Here is a 27,875-nt window from a genome sequence, read left to right as displayed (position 1 = left end):
CTCTACTTTAAATGAAACGTCTCTGTGTTGTGTATCATCGATCGGCCTTTCCTTTGTTTCCTTACTTCCTAAGTATTTGACTCTCTTTTCGTTAGACAACTTGGTGTGCCAAAAATAAAATCATACAATAATAAAAGGGGAATACCCTGAGTAGTTAGAGTGTCCACGTCGACAGTAATAATCAACCAATAGGAGAAGAGCTTTTCGCCACGTCAGATGCTCACTTATGTCATTTGGGCTTCGCGTTCACAGGCCCTAAATCGTTCGGAGTAAACAGCCCGTGAAGCCCACCTCGCGTGAAGTTCTCTTTCCATTTCCGCGAGGAACAAACCCTAATTTTGCTTAATCAATCCTCGATCCCCTTTCTCTTCCTCTTCTTCGTTTCGTCGATCTCCTTTCTCTTCGTCTTATTAGTTTCCTACGTTTCACGGATCTTTCATCGCAAACAATCAATTCTCTCCCCACTCCTCTAGACTTTTAATCTCATTAATGGATGATTTATCGCTTTCTTCCTCTGAGATTCTATATACATCTCTTAATCGATGTTTTATTTGCATCAAAAAAATTTCTAGCCTTTCAACCGCTCATTGCGATGAAGTTATCCGGTGTTTCCGACACAGTGAAAACGAACGGCGAAGCGGCGATCCCCTCCAGTTCGGTCAACCCCGTCGCCCAACCCGGTGTATCTTCCGGCGATGTCAATCCGATCCCCTCCGGTCTGGTCAAACCCGTCGCTCAAACCGATGTCTCTTCCGGCGATGCCATTCCGATGAAGTCAAAAGACGTAACGGCGGAAGCGAAGAATTCGATCAAACCAAACGGCAAAACTGGTGCCTCCTCCGGTCTCAAACTCGGTGTTAGAGGCAGAGCCTCTGTCTCATCCGTCGATAAAGGCAAAGCTATCGTCTCCGAGAACGTGGGAAAGGTTATTACCTTCAAAGACATCACTTTCGGGCCCCATGAAGACGAGGTGCGGTTCCGGTTGATCCACTTTTGGGAGGCTTGGAATGTTCAGACGAAGGTGCTTATCGGCATCGAAATGCTTCTCATCGACGAAGAGGTATAGAACGATATCTTTTTACGAGATTAGTTTATGATATTGTTTGATTGCAATGCTATGTTAATATATAGTTTGATGAGATTAGATAATTAATATTAAGATTATTTTATGACCAGAATTGATTGATTAGATTATATAATTATTTGTTGTTAGTACCGTCGTGAGGATTATATGAGTTGTTCGTTTCGGGTTAAATATATAGTCTTGCTTTTGATTTCACTAAAGATATCTATCCTTGCTAGCTTTTTTAATTGATGTTCTTTTATCGACAGGAGAGTGTTATCCAGGGCTTCATCCCCTATGGAAGGATTGACACATATTTGCGCCACATGAAAACTGGTGCTACATACCGACTCAACAAGTTTTTCGGATCAAAGAGCAAGACTATCTACCGGGTAGCTGAGTCGAGTGTCACTATTTGCTTCTCAAGTAACTCTGTCCTCTCTGGACTCGAGGACAGTTCGATCAGCTTTCCTGTAGATCGGTTCCGGATTCATGGACACAAAGAATTTGAAGCTGGCTCCGACTTGAGAGGTGATCTTTATGGTAAGTTCTCACCTCATTACACTCTCCACTGTTTGCATTAGTATTAGATTAATATAAACTTAGATAGTATGATATCATCTGATTATAGATTTTATTTGTTCTGTGGTGTTTGCGTATGATTATGTTTTCATATAGACTCATAGATTTAGGTTTTGTTTCCGGGTTGGTAAGATAAAAATATTGAGTTTTATTATCTTCTCTTGCAGATTATATTGGCCACATCAAACTTGTGAATGGGAAGGTCCCCGGTGACGGTCTTCTGCTTGATGAGTCAGAGATAGCAAAATCTCGCCGAGTTGAGCTTCACGTTCAAACACATGAGTAAGTTATTCTATATCTTCCTTCAAATTCACATATGGTTTTATTTACCACATGAGTTTGTGTTGTTACAGCGATCCCGTGCTGAAGCTGTACCTCTGGGACAAGGTTGCGTTTGAGTTCTGTGAAAAGTTTAAAGCATCTGGTGGCACTGCACGCGTTATCTTGGTCACCACCTTAAACCCGAAATGGTTTGGAGGTTTGTATTGCTAACTTCCATTCCTGTTTTAAGATGTCAACTATGGTTGGGTCATATCTGATATTATTTTATGTTATAGGCGTCCTATCTATATCTTCTATGGCGTCTTCACGGGTATTTCTGGATGGTGATGTCCAAGAAACGCTGTTGTACCTCAGCTGGTAATGTTTAAGTTTCATGTGTTGGAATGCAACTTATATTACTCCGCCATTGAACGTCTGGTTTACATTCTTTCTAGGTTGGACTCGAACCTAGATGTTGCCAGCAGAGTTAACGCAGAGGTGGTCACTAAGCCTGAGTTAGCGACACTGGGAGACCTCTTCTCTTATATGAATCAGGCATCCGCTAAGGTATTATATTCTCAATATCTGATACATCCAATAAGATAATCTAAGTTTCTCATTGAATTTTCAAACATTTATCAGGTTGCTTGGTTTGAGTGCACAGCAACAATTTATGATGTCGTGAACGGTTCTGGATGGTATTATATAGGCTGCGGTGTGTGCCATACTAAGGCAACAAAAGGTCCTACAACGCTTATGTGTAAGAAATGTGGGAAGAGTGAGATCGTCGGTGTGCCGCAGTAAGTGGTTTATATATAGCTATACAAATTATTTGACTGCAATGTTATTAATGTCTCTCTGTTACAGGTATCTATCGAAGCTCTCTGTATATGACCATAGCGATCAAGCCGTTTTTGTTGTCCTTGGTGATGCTGGTGAGGAATTGACTGGAAAGAAAGCTGCTGAGTTGGTGGAGCGATATTACGAGGTATATATGAAGCCTGTATGCTTACGTGATTTAAGAACATATTCTTACACATACATGCATTCTGATAATGTTTAAATGTGTTGTAGGCCAATGATAGTGTGGGAGAGGATCACATAGTTCCAGTGCCTCAAGCCATGATTGATACCATCGGACAGACCCGGAAGTTCATTGTGAAGGTATCAACCCACAACCTGACTGCCAAGACCCAAACTTTAACTGTGACAAAAGTGCTCCCACTTGAAGCCCCAGAACCCGAAGGCAACGTAGGAGTGAACGTTGGTAAGGAAGGTGATAGTGTGAGTGAGGATCATGCAGATAAGTTGGTGAAAAGGGGTGCTGATGGGATTGAGTCGGAAGGTGTGAAGCGTGCCAAATGTGGCTAATGAAGTTGTCTTTACTGGAATTGTTTTGTTTAATGCTAAGCTTGGTTTTTTTTTTCTGGATTTGTGTTTGCAGTTTTAACAAACTTTGCTATGATCTCTTTTGCTAATAATATCTATTATTAATCTCTTTTCATGTTTTAAAGTTTGGCTAAACAAAAATGCCTATCTATATATCTATATATGAGAAATCATTATACTTGCTTGAAGGCTGAATGAGTGTGTAGGCTATATAAAAATTTGTTCATAGTTGCCAAAGCATAGAGATGTGGTTATGGTCGGTTGATGGGTCAAGATTTATGAATATGATTTGAATTTGTCGCAAATTATAAATGGTTTATAATTTAACACTACAAGAAAACGTATCTTTACCGAGGAAGTTTAACGAGGAAAAATAATCCTCGTAAAAAAACGTTGATTTTGCGAGGAAAGTACGTTGAGAAAGAAAAGCATCGTTATTTCGTCGTAAGTTAACGACAAAAAATATTCGTCGTAAAGACGATGTAAATTGACGTGGCTTTTACGAGGAAATAGTTTTTCCTCGTAAAATCCACGTAAATTTCGCGAGTGCTTTACGACGAAATATTTTACGTGTACTTAACGAGGAAATTTTGAATCCACCAACTTGGTAGGTGGCTCACGTTTTTTTTTTGGCCATACAATTAATTTTCGTCGTAATTTCATAGTAAAATTACAACTACCAGATTCGAAATTTTCTATAAATATGGATGTTGGAACATCATTTTAAACACACCAACAACAAAAAACGTGAAAGAAAAAAAAATGGCTGGCTCTGGGACTATTTACGAGTTGCGGAATTGGATGTATATGCATAGAGATGCTAACGGGAGAGTGACGAAAGAATACCTTGCGGGGCTGGAGACATTTATGCACCAAGCAGATTCAACACCGCTCGCCCAAGAAAGTGGTAAGATGTTCTGTCCTTGTCGGAAATGCAACAATTCGAAATTGGCAAACCGTGAAAATGTTTGGAAGCATTTAATAAATAGAGGTTTCACGCCAAATTACTATATCTGGTTTCAACATGGGGAAGGTTATAATTATGATCAGAATGAAGCTAGTAGTAGTAATAGCAATTTTCAGGAAGAACCGGTTAATCATCATTTGCATAATGAACATAGTTACCATCAGGAGGAGATGGTAGATTATGATAGGGTTCATGATATGGTAGCTGATGCATTCGTAGCTCATGATGAAGATGAAGAACCTAATATAGATGCAAAAAAGTTTTACGGAATGTTAAACGCGGCGAATCAACCACTTTACAGTGGTTGTAGAGAAGGTCTCTCTAAATTGTCGTTGGCTGCTAGAATGATGAATATTAAAACTGATCACAATCTACCTGAAAGTTGCATGAACGAATGGGCGGACTTGTTTAAAGAGTATTTGCCGGAAGACAATGTGTCTGCTGATTCTTATTATGAGATTCAGAAATTAGTTTATAGTCTTGGGTTGCCTTCGGAGATGATAGATGTCTGCATCGACAACTGCATGATCTATTGGGGAGATGATGAGAAGCTAGAAGTATGTCGATTCTGCAAGAAGCCACGATTCAAGCCGCAAGGACGGGGACGTAATAGGGTACCGTACCAAAGGATGTGGTACCTACCAATTACAGACAGATTGAAAAGATTGTATCAATCAGAGCAGACTGCTGCAAAGATGAGATGGCATGCCGAGCATACTCAGACGGATGGTGAGATGACTCATCCATCAGATGCAAGAGCCTGGAAACATTTCAACAAAGTACATCCGGATTTTGCTAGCAATAGCCGGAATGTGTATCTCGGATTATGCACAGATGGATTTAGTCCGTTCGGAATGTCAGGGAGACAATATTCATTGTGGCCAGTCTTTCTTACGCCATACAACCTGCCACCGGAGATGTGCATGCAACGGGAGTTGCTATTCTTGACGATATTGATACCTGGTCCGAACCATCCAAAAAGGTCCCTGGATGTTTTCCTACAACCACTGATAAAAGAGTTGAAGGATTTGTGGTCAACAGGGGTGAGGACGTATGACTGTTCAACGAAGACGAATTTTACGATGCGAGCTATGCTTTTGTGGACCATAAGTGACTTTCCTGCATATGGGATGTTGTCTGGATGGACTACACATGGGAGATTAGCTTGTCCATATTGTAATGGAACGACAGATGCGTTTCAACTGAAGAATGGTAGGAAGACAAGTTGGTTTGATTGTCATCGTCGATTTCTTCCCATTGGCCATCCTTACCGAAGAAACAAGAATTTGTTTAGGCACAAAAGGGTTGTGAGAGACACTTCTCCACCATATCTAACTGGAGAACAAATTGAAGCACAAATCGACTACTACGGAGCTAACGAAACAGTTCGTTGGGGTGGTAATTGGCATGTCCCTCGTAATATGCCTGATTCTTACGGTGTTCATCACAACTGGCACAAGAAGAGTATATTTTGGGAGTTGCCATATTGGAAGGATCTTCTTCTGCGCCACAACCTCGATGTGATGCATATAGAGAAGAATTTCTTTGAGAACATCATGAATACAATATTGAATGTCCCAGGGAAGACAAAAGACAACATAAAATCGAGGTTGGACTTGCCGGATATTTGCTCAAGAAGCGAGTTACATATTAAAAGCAATGGACAAGTTCCCGTTCCGATATTCAGACTGTCTTCAGAAAAAAAGTCGGTGTTGTTCAACTGGGTGGCATCAGAAGTGAAGTTCCCCGATGGGTATGTTTCAAATCTCTCTAGATGTGTTGAAAAGGGTCAAAAGTTCTCTGGGATGAAGAGTCATGATTGTCATGTCTTTATGCAACGACTACTGCCCTTTGCATTTGCGGAGCTACTTCCAACAAACGTACATGAAGCACTTGCAGGTTCGTAGTGTTTTATATCACAATAATTTTATAACGGTCTAGTTTGCAAAATAATATACGACTAACAATGTGTTTAATTGTTTTTGGAATATAAAAGGCATTGGAGCATTTTTCAGGGATCTGAGCACACGCACTCTTAAAGAAGAAGTTGTAGAACAGCTTCAGGAGAACATTCCCATCTTATTGTGCAACTTGGAGAAGATATTTCCTCCTGGATTTTTTGACGTCATGGAGCATCTAGCTGTCCACCTCCCATATGAAGCATTGCTTCGTGGACCTGTACATTACGGATGGATGTATCAGTATGAGCGAGCCATGAAATATTTGAAGGGAAAAGCAAAGAACCTCGCCAAAGTTGAAGGTTCTATAATTGCTGGAAGTTTGACGGAAGAAGTTTCTCACTTCACATCGTACTACTTTGCGTCAAAAGTACGTACCCGTAGAAGAGCTCCAAGAAGATATGATGATGGTGGAGTTGCGCCAACATATGCAGTTGCTGGTGTTCCAGACATCTTTAGCCAGATTGGACGACTCGGTGGGAAGTCTAAAGAGGTTTGGTGGTCGAGTGAACAAGACGCTCATAGTGCACACACCTATATTCTACTCAATTGCGAGGATCCATTGATGCGTTATTTTGAAAGGTAACATATATGGACACTTCAAAACACATATAATTAATTATATAATTGCAAGAGATTCATTCCTATGAAATGTGATTAATTTTACAGCCTATTTGTTTCTCAAGTCGAAGAAACATTTCCTGGTATATCCACAAGTGACGTAGACAAAAGGAAAGATCAGCACTTCATTAAGTGGTTGCGGAATCAGGTATTATAACTCAAACTATTTTTTCATACATGATTTGTATTTTAATGTTCTCTTTATTTTTGCAGGTTGATTATGACGACGATGCAGATTATCCTAAGTGGTTACACGAAGTAATTCAATCTCCACTTGTAAAGGTCACCACATCACAGATGTATTTCACACGAGGCTACACTTTTCACACATATGAGTATGGTAGACAGCGGGCGACCAGTAACTATGGAATATGTGTGAAAGGGGAAACAGATTTCTACGGGATCTTGACGGAGATTATTGAAGTCGAATTTCCAGGGATACTGAAGCTGAAATGCGTCATCTTCAAATGTGAATGGTTCGACCCCGTCGTCAACAGAGGTGTTCGGTCTAACAAATTTGGTGTAGTTGATGTCAACGGTGGACGTCGGTACAACAAATTCGAGCCTTTCATCTTAGCTTCACAAGCAGACCAAGTTAGCTTCCTTCCATACCCTCGGATGAGAGATTCGGGTATAAATTGGTTAGCAGTGATCAAAGTTACACCTCGAGGACGAATCATCAGTGGAGAAGAACCACCATTGCAAGAAGAACAGATAAATGAAGTCGAGGAACCTGAACAAGAAGTTGATGACATCCTTCTCATTGATCCGCATAATCACGAATACGAAGATCTTACCGATGATGCCACAGACGAAGCTGTAGAAGACGAGTTTAATGAAAATGATGATATTTCTAGTGATGACGAGAATGTCGATGTATCCGATTGATGTATTTGATTTTGTGTAGTTTGTTTTATGAATAAGGTAATGTGAGAGTTTGTTTTATGAATAAGGTAATGTGGGAGTTTGTTTTATGAATAAGAAATTGTGGGAGTTTGTTTTATAAATAAGTAAATGTGGGAATTGTGGTTTGGAATGAAAATAAAGATGGGGTTTGGAATATATGAAGTAGAAGATAAGGAATATGGGTTTTGGGGTTTGGGGTTTCGGATTTTAGGGATTTAAACGTACTGCTCGTTAATTCCTCGTAACCTGACGTCGAATGTACGACGTAATCCTCGTTTATTCCACGTAGGACAGAATCGTCGTAAAGACCTCGTAATGTAAATTGACGTAAATGCCACGTAAAGTAAATGACGAAGGAGGCACTCGTTTATTCCACGTAGGAAGAATCGTCGTAAACACCTCGTAAGGTAAATTGACGTAAATACCACGTAAAGTAAATGACGAAGAGGCACTCTTTAATTCCACGTAGGATGATTTCGTCGTAAACACCTCGTAAGGCCACGAGGACTTTACGACGAAATTAAAAAAGCGGGGCACGCTAATTCCACGTAAGCCAAAATCGTCGTAAAAGAGTCGTAAACTAACGACGATATTACGACGAAAATATTAAAAATACTAAAAAAAAGAAGAGAAGAAAGATGCTTGAATCACATTTGGCGAGACTTACGTAAGTCTCGACCACATGAGTTCCAAATATCTTCTTCTCTTCTTTTTTTTTCCAAATTTTCTAAATTGGTGAAAAGCGGGACTTGCTACTTCCTCATAGTATAAAAACTAGAAAAAAAGAAAAAAAGAAAGATACTGGAATTATATGTGGCGAGACTTAAGTCTCACCCACATAAATTCTAATATCTTCTTTTCTTCTTTTTTTTTTCAAATATTTCTAATTTGAAAAGTATTTTGGTGAGGAGTGTGATTTGAGATAGGGTGTGTTTTGTGAGTTTGTGTGTGTGGTTTGAGAAGGAAAGTTGTGGGTATTTATAGAAAATAAAGGCTCGCTAATTCCTCGTAACTGGTTAACTCGTTAATTCCACGTAACCCTTTTCGTCGTAAAAACGTCGTTAACGAAAACGCGGGCCTTTGTATTTCGTCGCTATTTCGTCGTAACTGAAAACGCGGGCCTCTGTAATTCCTCGTAAGTTTACGAGGAATTACGAGGACAAGTAATCTTATATATATCCCGAGCGAGCTCGCTCCGTCTTTCCTCTCTACTTCCTCTCCACTTCCTCCCTAATTCGTAGCAATGGTAAGTCTCTCTAATTCCTCTCTAGTTTGATTAGTTTAGGATAGATTAGGTGGTTAGTATAGGGAATTTAGATAGGTTTACGGATCTTATGTTATTTAGTGTTGATTAGGTGGATAATGTTGGGAAGTATATGTTCACGAAAATTTAAAAAATTAAATTTTTTTCTCAGGTTCGAAAAGGTAGACTTACTGCCCATTACAGAGAGATGTTCGGTGAGCCGGGTAGTCGTTTAGACCCGTCGTCTTCTTCAGCTCCCGGTTCTTCGGGTCAGGAGACTGTCCCCGAGACTCAGTACACTCAGAGAGTCATTGGATCTCCTTCTTCTAGTGCACCATCGGTTCTTCACGTGCCTCCCCAGATGCCTCCTCCTCCTGTGCCTCCTACGATGCCGGCACCTCCGATGCCCGCGGGCGAGATTCATCCCGATTTGATGGTGCCTCCGAGTGCTCCTTACTCGCAGTACACCGTAGAGGACATTCTCCGTCTGCCAGGCAGAGAAGGTTTACCAGTCATCGACCCCGACCGACCGGACGGAACTTTATGGTATGTTTCATTATTTTTTTATTCTTTTTAAATTCTTTTATAACTTTAAAAAATAATTTATATTTTAAATTTGTATTTTTCAGGTGGGGGATTGACGGATGTCTTGCATCGGACGTAACCGACACGATAAAAGGTTACTTCTCCATGGCACATCCGAACTGGAAAATGACGCCCCACTACGTCAGAAAGACGTGGTTCAAAATTTACGCTGTAAGTTCTATTAATTAAATATATATCTTTAAATTTTTTTATTATTTATATATATATTTTTTTCTGAAAAACTAATTATAAATTATTTTTTCCAACAGCAAAAATATAATTGGGCCTTGGGGATCACTGAGAGGGTGAGAAAGAAGTTTGAAGCGAAGGCGAAAGTTCGCTTGTTGGACACGGTCTCCAACTGGAAGGGTGACTGGATCGTGAAGGGGTATGAGCGTGGCAAACCCGCTGAGCTCACCACGGATGTCTGGGATGGCCTCATCCGATATTGGCGTCTTCCTGATTCCATTAGAATCGCCCAGTCTTGCTCTAACTCCCGTAACACAGTCGATGAGCACGGGAACGGGCCGATGCTTCACACTACGGGCCAAAAACCCCACGCCGGTGTCCGTTTGGAAATGGTAATTAAAAATTTAATTATATTAAATTTTTAGTATATTTTTATATATATTCTAATTAACAACTTTCTTAAATGTTTTTTTAGGCCAAAGAGACGGGAGAATTCCCGTCTCTTATGCAACTTTACGAGAGGACCCACAAGAACAAGGCGGGCCGATTTATAGATGGCAAGTCCGAGCAAATCTACAACGATTTGGCTGCTCGGGTTGAAGAACGCCAGACCCAGCTGACCCAACAGTCCACCGATGGATTACCCGTCACCTTATCCACACCTGAAGTGGATAAGCTTTACGAGGAGGTAAATTTTCTAAAATTTTAATTTTTTTAAATATTCATTTAATTTAACTTTAAATTTTTACTAACAAAATTTATTTTTTGTTTTTAAGGTTGTCCCTAAAAAAAAGGGACGGACGTTGGGGATTGGTTCCGTCAACGATGTTCCGAGAGCGACATCGTCTTATGTTCAGCGACGGGATGAGAAGTCTCTCAGCTGCGTAGGGAGTCCGAAGAGCTGCGTAGAGAGTCTACTCAGCTGCGTATAGAGTCTACTCAGCTGCGATCTCGTATGGGTGGACTCGAGGGCTTCTTGGACGTTGTAGCGGCCACAAATCCGGAATGGGCGACTTTGTTGAGGACCATGCGACAACAAAATCCTATCCCAGGCCAGTCACCGACCGACGACTCACATGCCGAGGCGGATGTTCAGGCGAGGAGTGATGAATTCTACGAGGCGATTAATTAACGACCACCCTTAGTTCTTTTTAATTTCGGTTATTGTATTATGAATTCAAAACTTATTTATATATAAAATATTTTGGTTTTGATTTTTTTAGAATTTTAATTTTATTAATAATTTAAATAATTTAAATTATATTTATAATTATAATTTTTTATATTTCTATAAAATAATGAAACGAAGTAAATTCGTAGCTAATTTTGCGGCTTCTTTACGTGGAAGCTTAACGTGGTTTTTACGAGGAAACATTTACATGGAAATAACGTGGAAATCTATCAAGGTTTTTACGTTTTCTTTACGTGGAAAGCTCTCAAGGTATTTACGTTAATTTTACGAGTATTTATTTACGTGGGTTTTACGAGGAAAGCTTTTCGTGGTATTTACGAGGAAACTTAGCGACGTCCTTACGTGGAATCTTTACGTGGTCTTTACGACGAAATATCCTCCTTCGCTTTTACGACGAAATTATTTCCTCGCTAACTTACGACGAATTAGCGAGGATATATGCGTTACGACAAACGTATAACGACGAAACGCGTTTCCTCGCTAATTCGTCGTAACACTGCTTTTACGACGAAGTAACGAGGAAAACTGCCCTCGTAAAACTTGTGTTTTCTTGTAGTGTAAATGGTGTCATAACTATGAACCGTCTTTAGATTTTTCGAACTGGATTTGTATTATGTAAATAAAAGTTCAATATTTTTGTTCTTATTTTTGAAAATAAATTAATGTAAACAATGTCTTTTATTGTTAACCAATGTAACTAAATTTGCTCCGAAAACCCATTTGCTCAAGAAATATCGACTAACAGCTCATCCTTATATCTTTCAGATCAATTGAATGATAGATATATTCCCAATTAAAGAAAATATACCAGAAATACATTCTACAGAAATTTAGGGTTCAAACTTATAGTGACCTGGTACGTTTAGCCGCTAACAACATTGTGGGCTACATCTTTGGTTTAGTTTATTTTAAATTTACACACTAAAAACAATAAATAAACGTATATAGTGAATTAGAAAAATATTTAATTAATAAATTAGATATAAAATTCTCCAATAGTTTTATTACTGACTTTTTGGACAAAAATCCTTTCATTTTTTTTTGAAATAGTATAGAAAATACAAAGTCAAGTGATACTTGATAAAAAAACAATTTTAAGATACTTATGAATAAAATTATGAAGCAGACTCCTGAAGAAGATAATCGAATTAATAATCACTGGTAATATGAACCAAAATAAATGTGAAAATAAATAATAGAAACTGTTTTCTTCCCAAAAAGTTTATAGAATCTGTTATGTTATACATTTCTACTTATTAATCATAATTTTTTAAAAATTTATAAACACTTAAAGTCTAGCATTAAACAAATGTTGATGACAACTTTGAGGATTTTCTAGCACATTTTTAGTATTGTTCTACAATGGGCAGCAGTCATCAAAACATCATTGTAAGTGGCATCAACTTATATAGATTCTAAATACCATAAAGAATTTTCAATACCGTAATTTAGAACTCAATTAAATCAAAAGTGCAAGCATTACAAGCAAAAAATATAAATAGGTGAATACCTACTATGTTAGAAAAATGATGTGGCATGTTTTCAGAATTTGCTCATGTTTACTTCTGATTAATAATTTGTGTTCATGATAACCCCATATATAAGGTCAAACATATCAGGATCATAACCTTTTTTGGGATCGTAACTTAGGTTTAACTTTTTTTTATTCATTTCACATTTTCTTATATCTTTTCATATGTATTTTTAGATTGTAAAAATGATAATTTTTCAGTTTTACTCATTTCTAATTCAATATTTGGTTTATATTTTAATAACAAGGGATGTAATTGTGCATTATATATATTAAATACATTGATATTTTTTCTAACCCCGGGCGTAGCCCGGGCAAAATCTCTAGTGTATATAAAAGCTTTAATAGAAAACAATGAATTACCAAAAAAATGTCTTAAAAGACTCCCGGTGACAGGAAAAATTAGGGGTGGGCATTTTACCCGATATCCGAAAAACCCGAACCGAAATCCGAACCGAAGTAGCAGAATATCCGAACGGGTATTGAATTAGCAGCGATTGGATATCCGAACCCGAATGGATATCCGAAAATAACCGAACATATGTATAATTAACTCTATATTTCTAGTTTACATCTCTTATTTTATATAAAATATTTATATTGATATTACACATATTTTAAGTTCATATAATATACGTACAATTATAGAGAAAATGATTTGCTACTCACTTAAAATGCATGTCAAATTTTTATTTCTAGAATTAAAAAAAAGTTACATCCAAAATTTAAAAACAATAACCAAATTAATGTCTTTTTACTTTCAAATTGTTATGTCAAAATCTATTAACCATTCAATCTATTAAAAATAAAAAAATAGTTAAGTGAAATTTATATTTTTAAATACAAGAAATTTGAGAAATAAAAATTTAATTATTTTTTTTTCAAAATCTAAATATCCGAATCCGATCCGAAATAACCGAACCCGAACTAAAAATATCCGAACCCGACCCGAAGTACAGATATACCCGAATGGGTTCTACACCTCTATACCGAAATACCCGAAAATCCAAAATACTCGACCCGAACCCGAACGGATACCCGAACGCCCACCCATAGAAAAATAATGAAAAGAACGAAAACAAAGAAAACATTGAGAATGTGTCCTTCACTAAAACCTATAAATAAATGGACAATTTTTATATAAAATTTTATTTTTGGATAGAAATATTGGTTTTTTAATATTACTGAACAAGTAATATAGACCCGTCTAATACATTTTTGTTTTCATTTGAAATCCGTTTTAATAAAATTAAGATCTATTCTATTAAAATATAAGTCACAACTTCTATTCATGTGTGATTTTTTAAAATATGGACTTCACTAAAAAAATTATATTTTATTTATTTCAAATTAACATTTTGGTATCATTAAGATATCACATCTTATATAATCAACACATATAACAACTTTACCTATAAATTGTTTTAATATTACTTTTAATTATAAAAATCTATTAAAAAAATCTAACAAAATCTTAATAAAAATTAAATATTTTTATATGATAATACATTAATTAATTTTGTAATTAAAAGTATAATATTATTTAAAAAAACATTAATTAAGATTGTATTATAAAATAATTGTATGCTATTTTCATAAATGTTCTATTTATAGTCTATATAATATTAAAATAGAAGTATGATATAAATTAAATATAAAATTATGTTAAATTAATAAATTAACTTATTTTATTTTAAAAATCATTTAAAAAATCATTTACCATTAAAACAGGTTAAAATTTGTAAAGCATGTATAAAATTTACTCATAAAATCCTACTATATATTAAAACTGTAGTTGCTAAAGTATATTTGTTGAAACAAAAAAAAAAGATCCTAAACAAATATTTGTTCTATAGTATAACTAACTAAATTTAAAAATATTGTGTAGGGAAACTGTAAAAACTAAAAATATATATATTTGAGTGAGATTATCTATTTAATTATTTCAAGTTCTGAATTTATTGTACTGAAATAGATGTTATCTTTTTATATAATAACAATTAAGAATAAATTAAAATGTATATAACAAATCTTTATATATCAATAATATCAAATAAGCTCTGGTTTCCATTATTTTGTCTTGTTTTTCAGACATGTAAGATGTGTAAAATAAAACTATATAACCTAAACTAAAGTTGATTACGATCAACTCTATGTGACACCCTTATAGGCTCTAATAAACTTTGCCAATATAATTAATGTCACGTTTAAGCTGACGAGGGAATCCAACGTAGAAATATTATTAGGTCTGTTGAAATAAATAATGGCATAATGGGAATATTATATATCAATGATTGATTGGTTTGTTTAAACTCTGACTACATGTGCTAAAAACGGGTTTATACTGCTAATATTTTATGGGAAAATAGTGATAGTCTCCCCAAACTGTGTAAGTAGAAGGCAATATGAAGTCCTTGCATGTAAACAGTAGTTTACTTTTAGTTATTTAATTACAATTAGGCTTGTGCACAACAGCACAAGTATTTATAGTGGTGTGTACGTATAAATATTTTTATACTCAAGTCCATGAACCTGAAAATTAATTACCTTTGCAAATTAGTTTGGAGAATCCATCAAATCAAATAGAACATGTGATTTTATATGTTTACATGAATATCCGCGGGTTGATGTTGGTGAAACAAAATTCAAATCCACCGAAAGTATTATGAGTTTCCGGGTAAAAGCTTCATTAAATTTTCAGAATTAGGATTGTTGTTAACGGAAGATATGAGGAAACTTGGGAAATGATAATATACAACCATTGAGATAGAACAAAACCTGTTACTCTATCTCCTAAAATAACGAAATTATAGTGTCAAAACTTCAGTAACTAGTGTTTTCATTAACACTATTTTTCAACACAAGATCTTGATCGTTCTAACAACACACGCCTTCGCCCTCTCTCTCTAAAATCGACAGCTCAAGATTAAAGAATGTAACAGATTCATACACACAAAAAAAAAGAATGTAAAAGAAATAGGGCACACGAGACATAAGATTTGATTACCCAGTGTTTTCGGGTATGTATGAGTTATTCAGAAAATCCAATAAACCAAAGAAATAAGTTCTCAAAATCAAGAAATGCTCGCGAGGAATATGACCATTCCTATCATGTTAATTAACAGTGACGACTACTTTCAACGACTCTTAGGCAGCCATTGTAATCTTTAAAACCCTGCAATGTTTAACCAACCGTGTTACGTATGCATAAACTGTGAGTTTAGTCCTCTTCTCAACAGAGACTAAAAATTTGCAAACCAATCAGTGAAGGGAATATATTCTCTGTCTCACTCATCGCAGCAAAGGCAAAGAAAAAAAAAGACGAAGAGAGGTGGGAGTGAGCGTGTTACCTACGCGCTGATATCAATTGGTTCATGAATCGGTGAATCTAACGGTCCATACGCCTTCAACGCAAATCGCCGACAAAACTAACTACAAAGTGGGACCAAGGACTTAGGCAGATTCACTGTCTTGGTCGTTTACTGTGTTCTTTTTCCAGCACACCGTAACCCGTAACAAATCTTTGCTTATAGGAGCTATGCAGATAGATAGGTTTGCAGATTTAAACCGAACCGAACCAAAATGTTTGATTTAGTTTTTCGTCTGGTCATGATTTCGGTTTAGTTTGACAATTTTGAAAAGTTTGGTCGTCCATTCCTTTCAGTTGATTTGTTCATTTAAAAAAAATGATAAAATTATACCAATTTTAACCAAAATTTCTAACCTAAACAAACCAAATTAACTCAAATTTCTAACCAAACTAACTAAAAAAATTTAAACCAAAGGAACCAAATTTTAAAAGTGATTTTCGAAGAGTCCTATATAATACAACTACAACTTGATTTTCTTATGTGAAAAATTGTCTTTCTGATCATCAACATAGTGGAGCTCGAACATCTGGTGATCAAAACCTCATTTTCATAAAAGCAAAGAATCATTTTCCTTGCAAAAAGCCTCCTCTCTTTCCCTTTCTTCTTCCCCCACGCAAACTTCGAGAAAGAAAAAAAAAACAATACTAATTCTACATTCACAAGACATGAGAGTCCCTGCTTCATCGGACAGTAACTCAGGAGGAAAGAATCTTGTTGTCTATGACGAGCCCACTTCCGTGCTCGGCCTCCGTAGAAGCCCAACTCCCACAACGGTGGAAGAGAAGCCACTCGTCTCGGCCGCGAGTGGTGGTGATAATCAATTTCCCTCAGACGATCACGCGATGCGTTCCATGGATTGGGATTCAATCATGAGAGAATTAGAATTAGATGACGATTCTACCCCTAACTTGAAACCCAATTTCCCTCCGCCTGCCCATTTCGCCGTCGTTGATCCACCGCTTCCAGGCTTTCCCGATCAGCTTAATCCTGCGGAGTACGGGTATGACAACAACAACGAAGGAGGAGGAGGATTTGATATCATTGAAGATCTCATCCGAGTTGTCGACTGTGTCGACTCGGACGAGTTGCAGCACGCTCAGGTGATATTGTCACGGCTCAATCAACGGCTGAGATCTCCTGCGGGTAGGCCGCTTCTGAGAGCAGCGTTTTACTTCAAGGAGGCTCTCGGTTCGCTTCTTTCCGGTTCGAACCGGAATCAAAACCGGTTAACTTCATGGACCGAGATCGTCGAGAGAATCCGAGCAATCAAAGAATTCTCCGGTATATCTCCGATACCTCTCTTCTCTCACTTCACGGCGAATCAAGCAATCCTCGACTCTCTCCACCAATCTTCCTCGCCGTTCGCTCACATCGTCGACTTCGAGATCGGATTCGGCGGTCAGTACGCGTCGCTCATGAGAGAGATCGCCGAGAAATCATCAGCAACCGGCGGATTTCTGAGAGTCACGGCGGTTGTACCGGAGGAATCCGCCGTGGAGACGCGTCTCGTCAAAGAGAATCTCGTTCAGTTCGCCGCCGATTTGAAAATCCGATTTCAGATTGATTTCGTTCTGATGCGAACGTTCAAGATGTTATCATTCAAAGCGATCAGATTCGTGGAAGGAGAAAGAACCGTCGTGTTGATTTCTCCGGTGATATTCCGCCGTTTAAACGGAATCTCCGGTTTCGTTAACGACTTACGGCGAGTTTCACCGAACGTCGTCGTTTTCGTGGACAGCGAAGGATGGAACGGAATATCCGGAGCTGGATCGTTTCAAAGAGAGTTTGTTAGTGGGTTCGAGTTCTACACGATGGTGTTGGAATCTCTCGACGCTGCCGCTCCGAACGGTGATTTGGTGAAGAAGATCATAGAAGGGTTTGTGCTGCGGCCTAAAATCGCGGCGGCGGTTGAAGCAGCAGCGGTTAACAAGAGACAGGGTGGTGGAGAGATGACGTGGCGGGAGGCGTTTTGTGCGGCGGGGATGAGGATGGTTCCGTTAAGCCAGTTTGTCGATTTTCAAGCTGAGTGTTTAGTGGAGAAAGCGCAAGTCAGAGGGTTCCACGTGGCGAAACGACAGGGAGAGTTAGTGCTTTGTTGGCATGGAAGGCCTTTGGTTGCCACGTCAGCTTGGCGGTTTTAAAAAATGAACCGGGAGGTTGGGTATAGCGGTATAGAAGTATTTGGCTGGTTGGTTTATTATTATTTTGAATACATTAAAATAATCTCTGATTTTAGCATGGAAATAAAATATTTATTTAAAAATACAATATATATGCGTTACATCGAAATGTCACTGTTCAGATATGGATCTACTCGGTGTAGGTTCTTTTTTTTTCCCATCAAATTTTGATTTAATAAAAAGAAACGGGCCAAGCCCAACGACCGAAGCTCAATTACAAAAATCCACACTATTAACGGACAACCAAAAACAAACAAAAGCCGAAGTCCAAATTGGCTACACCCAAAGCCCAAACCCTCGAGCCCAACACCGACATGCTCTGGTATGCGTGCGTCGACGAGGCTGAAGCAAGACACGTGTGGAGATCCTGACCGTCAGTGCACCACGCGTCGCTCCGCCTCGATCTAACGGTCTCCGCCTCACCAAACCGCCGTACCCAACCGCTGAAACCCTCGTTTCGTCGGAGCTCTTAATCCCTTCAGGCCTCCACCGAAACCAAATCTCTTCTTCACCTTACTGAAACCTTGTCGGAGAGCATCATCCCACTGTAGAGAGCTCATCCAACGGCGAAGCTACATAACCCTAGATATCACAAGCCGAGAACCTCTTCCGCTCCATGACCAGAGTCCATACTCGAGCAAACAAACAACCTCGAGAACCTGAAGCCGGCGACGTAAGGCTGACGGAGCCTTCACCTCCCGGAAACTTGAGCTGACAACGGCGAAGTTGAAGAAACTTCCGCCTCTCAGCGACTAAATCCGGCGTCGGCGGAGCTAACTTAGCCTCCACCTCCCGGAACCGAAGACACAAACATCTTCACCTCTCCGCTCTTTCAAACCTCCGCGTCTTCACTCCAGTTACAGTAACACCACATTAGGTGGCTGGCCAGAGCTCAGACAAGGCGGATGCCGTAAGAATCGAGGGTGAGACACAATCGGGAACTTTTTGCTGAAGGATGACGGTCTCCGGTGACGGCACGCACGCTCACGCGCCGACCGTTCGCCGGAGATCTACTTACTCTACTTTCGACTTCTTTATTTCTCTCTTTCTCGTACTCGGTATATGTTCAATTTTTTTTCTTAGCGCTAATTTAGTATGACATTATAATTATGAGAAATATTACATAGACGATTTGACAACCGACAATACTACCTGCCTTATGAGGATCTACGCCTAACTGCATCACCTGAACCGTCCTATGAAAATCCACGTCTGACTGGATTTACCTTGTACCATATTGAATATCCATTGTAAGCATTTCTTCCGTAGTCTGCAGTAATAAATCGCTCTCTCCGGGATTTGAAACCTGGATTTCCTGTATTCTGCAATAAATTGCATATTTTGGGATTCGAACCCCAAACCTGGATGTAGAAAACTTTAAACCTTAACCATTAAACTATTGTGCTTCTACGGTGTAGGTTCAAATTATTATTGGTTTATGGTTAGGACCATCTTCAGTAGTTTCTCCATTTTTTTCTTCAAAATAAAATATTTTTTTAATACCAAAATAACACACAAAGAATAAAATGACCAAAATAGATTGTTTTTTATAACATCGTACTTTATTAAACTTAACTTGAGTGTACATGATTAGAATGAAGCAGAGTTGTAATAAACATTGGAACATAAAAATGATAAATAAAAGAAGATCTTGAATGTTCCTTTGCCAACTTATCCGCCACACGATTTGTTTCTCGAGGAATCCATTGCATCTTTGAATCATCCATTTTTGTCTGCCACCAATGTATTTCCCGTGTCCAATTATATATACCAAAATGTAACACTCTGTTCTGAATAATGTCAATAGCCTTTTTGCAATCACTTTCAATTATCACCTTCTTATATCCTTTACCCCAACAATATTGTAATGTCATAAGTATTGCATGCATTTTACTCTCAAGCGGACTTTGAACCCTTCTTCCTACACATTGGACTGCTCCCATATATCCTCCTGCATCATTCCTTATTATCCAATCAACTCTACTCTCAATCGTATTTCTCAAAAAAGATCCATCCACATTGCATTTGATCCAACCCTCCGGTGGTTTTCTCCAAAACTTATGACCTGATCTAATGTAAGGAGAAAATATCCTAAAATTATTGCACTCTGAAACGTCACAAGTATTATTCGTCCATTCCATTGCATCACTTTTTGCCAATTGGATCAATGTCTTTCAATGCATCTGTTTTTGTTGAAATATAAGATGATTTCTAATTTTTCATAACCTCCATAATATTCAGAAAGGTAGTTCCTGTAGATGAGTCATTCCAGCAAAACAGCAGGCAAAACAAGCTTCTAACCTTTCTTCCAAAGTAGCAATTGAGCTATTAAGAACCGTATTTGCTATTCTTGATCCCCTCCAAACCATCTTTGCATAAAAAAAGATGAAGTTCTGTTTCAACATCATGGCAACAACGTTTACAGATTGGATGCTGCATGACATGTCTTCTTTGTAGATTCTCCCCTGTAGCCAGCGACTTAGCCAAAAGTTTCCAAACAAAATGCTTAATCTTTGATGGCATTTTTGTTCTCCATATTTTCTGTTTAAGCTGTGGATCACCAAATGTTGGCAAAATCACCGAATTTGTGGGTAAATGAGTACTGAACCAATAGCCTGACTTAATATAGTATAAACCATTCTCATTGTAGTGCCATCCCAATAAATCTTGCTTTACCTTTTCGCCGAGTTTGAGAATTACTATAATACTTCAATCTTTCTCCGTTACAGCCTCTCTCAATCTCTGATAATCCCAATCAGTCCTGCTCCCATTAAAAAATGTATTAAGTTTGGCATCATGTATTGGTTGGACTCTTGCGTGTGGAGGTCGTGGAGGATGTACAGGAAGCCACGGATCAGTCCACATATTAATTAAAGAACCATCACCCACTATGTACATCATCCCTTGACGTACTAGATCTCTTCCATATAGTATAGATTTCCAAGCATAAGATGATTTCTTCTTCAATGTAACTGTTAGAATATCATCATCACGAAAATACCTAGCTTTTAAAACACGAGCCATCAAACATGTAAGATGTTGCATGATTCGCCATACCTGCTTCCCTAGTAAAGCCTGTTGAAGTTCTCAAGGTCTCTGAAACCTAGTCCACCTTCACTTTTTGTAATAGAAATCCGCTTCCAAGCATACCAGTGTAATCCCTTTTTATCACCCGATCCCCACCAGAACCGCGCTAAAACACTGTTTATTTCTTCACTAATTTCCTTTGGCAACGTAAACACATTCATGGAAAATTAGGCATAGCAAGCGCAATTTAGTTAAGCAAAACCTCCTTTCCACCAGGCGATAGATGTCTATGCTTCCAACTCTGAACCACCGCTTTAACTTTATCAACAATGTAAGCAAACATATCACTTTTCTTATTTGTAAATTGTTCTGAAAGTCCAAGATACTTGACATGGCCACTTTCATTGTGAATCCCTAAAATATTCCTCACATTTGTTTTAGCTGTAGCTCTTACATTTTTCCCGAAAATGATTGATGACTTGTTGAGATTGATGGCTTGCCCTGAGATATCTTCATACTACTTAAAAATTCTCTTTAGATTCCTTGCAGCGTTTTGATTTGCCAAAGAGAAGAAAAGAGAATCATCAGCAAACATGAAATGATTAACTGGTGGCGCTTGATTGGCAATCTTGACTTCCAAAAGAGACTGATCTTCCATAGCCTTTGTCATTATGTGAGATAAGACTTCCGCACATAATATGAATAAATAAGGCGACAAAGGGTGTCCCTGTTTGATACCCCTTTCTGGCCTTTATGTCCCTCTGGTGAGCTATTGATCAAGATTGAAAAGTTGACTGTTGTAACGCGGATCATGACCAAGTGAATCCAACGATCATCAAATCCCATATGCTTCATTGTTTCATTGAGAAAACTCCATTCCAACCTATCATAAGCTTTCGTAATATATGTTTTTACTGCCATGTAAGAAGTTGATTGCCTTTTCCTTGACTTCAAGCTATGAAAGATCTCATGAGCTACAATAATATTATCTAAAATCACTATACTGGGGATAAAAGCAGTTTGATTTTCAGTAATAATATTGCCAAAATGACTCTTCAGTCGATTAACCAACACCTTAGAGAAGATCTTTATGACACATTGCATAAGGCAATAGGACGAAATTCAGCCATACCAGTAGGAGGGTAGACTTTAGGAATCATGCAAATATTGGTGTGGTTATGTTGATGATCCATACTTCCTTCATTGAAAAATTCATACATCTCCTGCATTAAATCGTCTTTAATGTCCTCCCAGAATTTTTGATAGAAAACAGCAGTAAATCCATCAGGCCCGGCACCTTATTTGGATTCATTTGAAATAGAGCTGTACGTACTTCCTCCTCTGTTATTTTACCTGTGAAATCCTGATTCATAGCTGGTGTTACCCTTCCCTGGAAACCTTGAAAAATGTCATCATACTGTCTCTGATGTCTCTGGTCAACTTGTTCTGAGGTGAGGAGCTTTCGAAAATATGACTCGGCCACACTAGCAATGTCTTTATGTCCTCTGCCCACCACCTCATTCTCATCTTGTATGGCAGTGATCGTCTTACGATTTCGCTTTCCTTGTGTTATACCATGGAAATATGTGTTATTACGATCATCCGACAGCAACCACATGGTCATACTCTTTTGTTTCCAATATATCTCCTCATCCAAGTAACCTCGATTGAGATTCTCTTTGATGGTATTTCTCTCTCGAGTTGAGATTCCTGGAGCAGTCATGGCATTATCTAACCTTCGCCTTAGAATAGATATTCTTTCGTGTCATTTCCCTTAGTTTGGACCATAGCTACTGGTCCAAGATCAGTAACATGTCCCATGATATCTGTTTCAATAACAAATAAAGATTTACTTTATTATAATAGTTAACAACTATATATATACAAAAGGTAAAAATCGTTGTGTACACATACCAATTAGAAAATGGGGTTTCAGCTTTTCATTACCAATCTCCTCGTAGTTAGCCAGATTAAGGAAGTGATTATCATTCCGATAATCAGAAGGGGTTATTGATGTGTCTCCTATGATTATCATCTTGTACTGCTGCGTTGTAGGTCGATATTGACCCACTCCTACCCCAGTTATTTTCACGGTGTCAATGACTTTCCATTCACCAACACGTAGGTAACGTTAAACACGATTTATTTGAGATCTCTTGCAACATGCTTGGATTTTAGCACCCTTTTAAAATAACATAATAGAATATGAGTCACTATTAGATGAGAATCGATATATATATATATATTCTGTAAAAGGAAATGTATTTTACAGTTTGGTCAACCAGGACACACTCAAGAGTATCTCCTCCATAGCTGGTGGTTTGTTTCCAGGAATGAAGCAGTTTCAGAGTGAGACGCCATTCATCTCGGAACGGTTTGAGATCCTTAATAAGACACATTTTTCTTACGTTTGACATGTTTGCTGTGAGACCTCGATGTTAAAGTATTTGAATGTAGTCTCAGTATATATAGATGGGTGAAGAAATATAGATTAAGCTGTATTTATGGCGAGGATATATGTATCACCGATATTTTCTCCTTTTTGTTTTTGATGAAATCATATATATTGTAATATATGTTATTCAAACTTAGATACTTTTGATCTTGTTCACGCGAAATATTTTCTCAAATTAAGGAAGTTCTATTTAATTGGATTTGTATTTTTATAGTATCTTGCTAATCAATCATTGATATTTCTTAAATATTTTCATCATAAATCGTTAGGGTATATACTTTTTGTTCCTAGTGATGCTTTTACGTGGGGAGAAGGTAATCATCGATGTGTTACACTGAATAAGATCTTATACGATAAGAATGAGATATTTAAGGTAACTAATTTTTACAAAATTCAAATCGATGGGTTTTAGTATAAATGGATTTCGATGGGCTTTAGATAAACGGGCATACACAACAATTTAAGCAAACCCTGTTTCCAAACACATTTATATTTTAAACTCCTATCCATGTTTCCAAACATTTCCATTTTGTACTTGAGTTTTAATAAGATAGATAACTATTAAAATAAAGTGTAGGTTTATAATTTATAAATATACGGACTCAATTGTAAATATTTTTGTTTCGAGTAGGGACCTGAAATCTCAGGCTCCACTTTAATTAGAAGTGGATAGATCATGGATGGACCGAACCGAACAGAAACTAAATATCGAACTCTTTGAACAAAAGTAATAATGTGATAATGTTACTAACTACTAACTACAAATCTTTGGTCGAATAGCCTATGCAGGTTATATGATATAGATTTCTAATTGTTTTTCTTATGTATTCTACGTGCGAAACGATCGAGGCAAGTGAATGCATCACGTGTATTTTGGTTCCATACCACTATATAATAATAAGGGTTGAGGAAGTAAGCAGCCATATGCAAAGGATAATCAAGACTCCTTTCATTTTTTCATCAATAATCTTGAATACACGTTGATATTTCTTCTCCAAATGGTCAGTAGCTTCTTTAATAAACTTCTTAGCTTCCCAAAACTCACCATAAACAAACCCAAGAGATGGTATCTTCTCTCCATCAGCCAACCGAAGAACCTTCACCATAAGGCTGAATACTTTTAAAATAACCATGACACTATTCCAAAATATATAACTCATCACAGTATCAGATGCAGTCTTACCCTTCACAAACTTGAAATGCTTAAAATCATGCCACTCATCACTGTTGAATATGTTCTTTAATTGCCCCTTTTTCTCATAAATACTTTGTAGTGTGAGGAAGTATGTTGCAAACCTTGTTGCTCCTGGCCTCACAATATCCTTCTTTTTTGTATATGTTCTCATCATTGACAAGCGACTTAACATGTCAAAACATGTGACCATTTCACATGTGAGTATATCAAAAGTGAGTATATCAAAGGATGCTTCCAAAGAAAAATGTGAGTATATCAAAGGATGTTTCCAAAGATTCTTCTTTTTTGTCGTGTGAAGCCTATCAGTACGTGACCATTTCTTTCACACGACAATTCTTTTTCTTGTCAGCTTAACACGACAAAACATAGTTTCACACGACAAAATTTTAAACTTCCAAAGTCAAGCTAACAAATAAAATTAAAAAAATCAGTACATGTCCACTTCCATTCAAGTAAATCCTACAAATTATTAACTCAACATTCAGCAAAATCAAACTCCATTAACCTTTAAAAAAACTTCTCAACTGAACTATAAAATCTGAAAAGTTTACAGTACGAGTAAAAACTTCAATAACTAAAGAAGTGAATGGTTTGAAGTTTATTACCTTGAATCCGGTACAAGAAGAATTTGTAACAAGTGGACAATCTTGATGCACAGTGAATTACTTTGTATTCACTGGATTGAGGTAGAGCAATTGACACTAGGTTAACATAAATCCCCAATTTCACTGCCGGAAAAGATAGATAATGGTTTGAACCTTTTTATTACTAATAGTTTTTTTTATTGGGCCAGATTGTGTACAAAAATAATATGATCAATTTTTTTTAATCTAAACGTTTTACCTATTCTACGTCTGCATAATGTTAAAATACGGACTGGACGTGCATAACTCGGTCTAGAGTATAATGCAACTGTATTGGTTCACTAGCCAGGTGAACCTGCGTTTAGCGATTATACGGATCGCCCGTGTTTTCGAACATGGCTATATATATATATATATATATATATCCTATGTTTTTGTGAACAGAAATATATCATATTTATTAGTTATGAGTTAGGTACAATCACATAAATTAAACCGAACATATATTTTGTTTGAGCTAAATCTAGATGGTTTACTGTGATATATGTTTGTTTCCATTTGTTATCGTTTTGAAAATATCATCTAAACGTACAAGATAAAAGTATCAAGATAATGTAAAATTTAATTAAAATACCAGAAAAGATGACCGACTTTCAACACATCAATCCATGATATCTTGACACATATCATTCTATACTCCAATGTCGACTTCAACTTTGAAAAGTACCCGTAGACACTGGCTTCTTTAAACTTTAATATCAATCCGTATTTCCTAAAATTGCACCAATCGCGTTTTATCACTTCTCGATTCCACTTTTTGTTAAGAATAAATTGCAAACTTTGGACACATATATACGCACATAACATATCCCTATATATAAACATGTCGTTGTCAGTTTCTTCATGGTTAATTTGACAGAATCTGAACTTTATGTAACCATTTAGCTCACACACTTGAGAGACACCAAGCAGGTACAAAACTTTGATCTGCTGAGGAGATAAGGGACATGGGACAATTAGAACCATGAATCCTAAGTTGCTGTTTCTTAGAACACCCATATCAATAACAATATCTCTAAGATTTCTAACAGTGATTAATTATAATAAACATATTAACCACAGGTGTTTTGAGTATCTTAACTTGTAAGAAAATTACCCCTTTTTTTTCATTTAGCCAATTTGAGAGATATTCTCAAAGAAAATGTTCCTTTTTAATTGTTCTTAGGTTTACAGTTTAGCTTGGTATGAAAAAAACTAGTGATAAGGTTTTATATATTATATTTGCGCTTATATTTATGCATGTTTCTAGACATGGACAGACGTCATATATTGTCTGAATCTTTTTGATTCAAATAAGAAACTGATAATAGTAAGATATGAATATCAAGATATATTCTAGCTAGAGTCAATATTGGACCGTCCTAATGTCATAAGCTATCCAATTTTGTGGTCACATGAGGTGAACCCACATTTATTTTATTACCTAATTGAGTTCCATTTTATCCGAATATCTTTTCTAAATTTTGGCAAATATTATCTTCGACCCTTAAAATATTAAAGTTTTTATCGTCGTTTTGTTTTTGTTTGTATATGATGTGCGAATGCGATACCTTTAGCCGTTAGTTTTCTAAGTCATGCCACTAAATGTGGTAGATGATGATTAAAACGTTCTTAAAGAAAACTCATTATCTATACAGGTTCTATTATATATTTATATTACGTTGTATAATTATTGGTGTTATTAATAAGGTTTTTCTATTGAAAATTAAGTATTAGTTTTTCTTATAAATATATATGTCCACAGTTCATATAGAAACACGTACGTACCAATCTGACCATAAGACATGCTTTAGCTCTATCAGGCTATAGATTCCAGTGGTTCGTATTCCTTTTTTTTATTATTATTATGACAACCAGTGTCCGTATTCTTGTCAATAAATTATCTACGTGCTTGTTTCTTGTACTTACGTATCACACTATCTCATAGGATTTGTAGATATAACTCTTTTTAACCAAGTTTTCTTAGTAAGTATTAATTTTTTTTTGGTGTAAAGTAAGTAAATATTAAATTTGCCAATCAAGTCGTGCACTGCAGAAAGAAAATAAAATCCTCCTAATCAATAATTATTTTTCTTGAAACAATAATTCTTTTTTTTTTTGAAACACAATAATTCATATCATGCGACTAAACAATAATGAGCAACGCAATCTTCAAAAAAAAAAAAAAGCAATCTTCACTACTTAGTTAAAACTTATCACGTATCTATAAGGGTAAATCTTCAAAATAGCACCTTTCTAAGTTTATATCATAAAAATAGCACTCAAAAACTAAAATGACCAAAATAGCATTTTATCTTTTGAAAAATTTAAATTTTTTTATTTTTTAAAATTTAAAATCTTATCCCCAAAACCTCACTTCTCAACTCTAAACCCTAAAACCTAAACTCTAAACCCTAAATTCTAAACCCTAAACCCCACCACTTAAGTGTTATTTTTGTGACTTTTGGCCTTGAGTGCTAGTTTGGGAACAAAAACTTGATTTAGTGCTATTTTGGATTTTTTCTCTATCTATAATA

The 27,875-nt window shown here is 36.8% G+C and overlaps 3 protein-coding genes across 5 annotated transcripts; all 3 read left to right on the top strand.

The window, feature by feature from the left end:
* Positions 1-441: 441 nt before the first annotated feature.
* Positions 442-1,701, top strand: LOC117126706. The gene is made up of 2 exons (XM_033275568.1): positions 442-1,060; positions 1,333-1,701. The coding sequence occupies exons 1-2, from the start codon at positions 494-496 to the stop codon at positions 1,645-1,647; spliced, it is 882 nt and encodes a 293-aa protein (XP_033131459.1). The 5' UTR covers positions 442-493; the 3' UTR covers positions 1,648-1,701.
* Positions 1,702-2,231: 530 nt separating this feature from the next.
* LOC117126707 (replication protein A 70 kDa DNA-binding subunit E-like) lies at positions 2,232-3,807 on the top strand. The gene is made up of 4 exons (XM_033275569.1): positions 2,232-2,473; positions 2,549-2,706; positions 2,774-2,894; positions 2,981-3,807. Exons 1-4 carry the CDS (start codon positions 2,288-2,290, stop codon positions 3,275-3,277), a joined length of 762 nt encoding a protein of 253 aa, XP_033131460.1. The 5' UTR covers positions 2,232-2,287; the 3' UTR covers positions 3,278-3,807.
* Positions 3,808-14,218: 10,411 nt separating this feature from the next.
* On the top strand, positions 14,219-27,511 carry LOC103839968 (scarecrow-like protein 15). Of its 3 annotated transcripts, none has more exons than XM_033275419.1 (2): positions 14,219-23,186; positions 23,351-27,511. In XM_033275419.1, exon 1 carries the CDS (start codon positions 16,524-16,526, stop codon positions 17,997-17,999), a length of 1,476 nt encoding a protein of 491 aa, XP_033131310.1. In that variant the 5' UTR covers positions 14,219-16,523; the 3' UTR covers positions 18,000-23,186; positions 23,351-27,511. The 3 variants fall into 3 exon arrangements, with proteins under 3 accessions (XP_033131310.1, XP_033131312.1, XP_033131311.1); XM_033275421.1 differs by having other exon boundaries at positions 23,338-27,511; XM_033275420.1 differs by having other exon boundaries at positions 14,219-23,190; positions 23,338-27,511.
* The last annotated feature ends 364 nt before the right edge of the window (positions 27,512-27,875 follow it).

Source organism: Brassica rapa, chromosome A07 (genome assembly GCF_000309985.2).
Source record: "Brassica rapa cultivar Chiifu-401-42 chromosome A07, CAAS_Brap_v3.01, whole genome shotgun sequence".
NCBI lineage: Eukaryota > Viridiplantae > Streptophyta > Magnoliopsida > Brassicales > Brassicaceae > Brassica > Brassica rapa.
The sequence above is the reverse complement of the archived record's forward strand: the minus strand, read 5'-3'. Positions and strand labels throughout refer to the sequence as shown.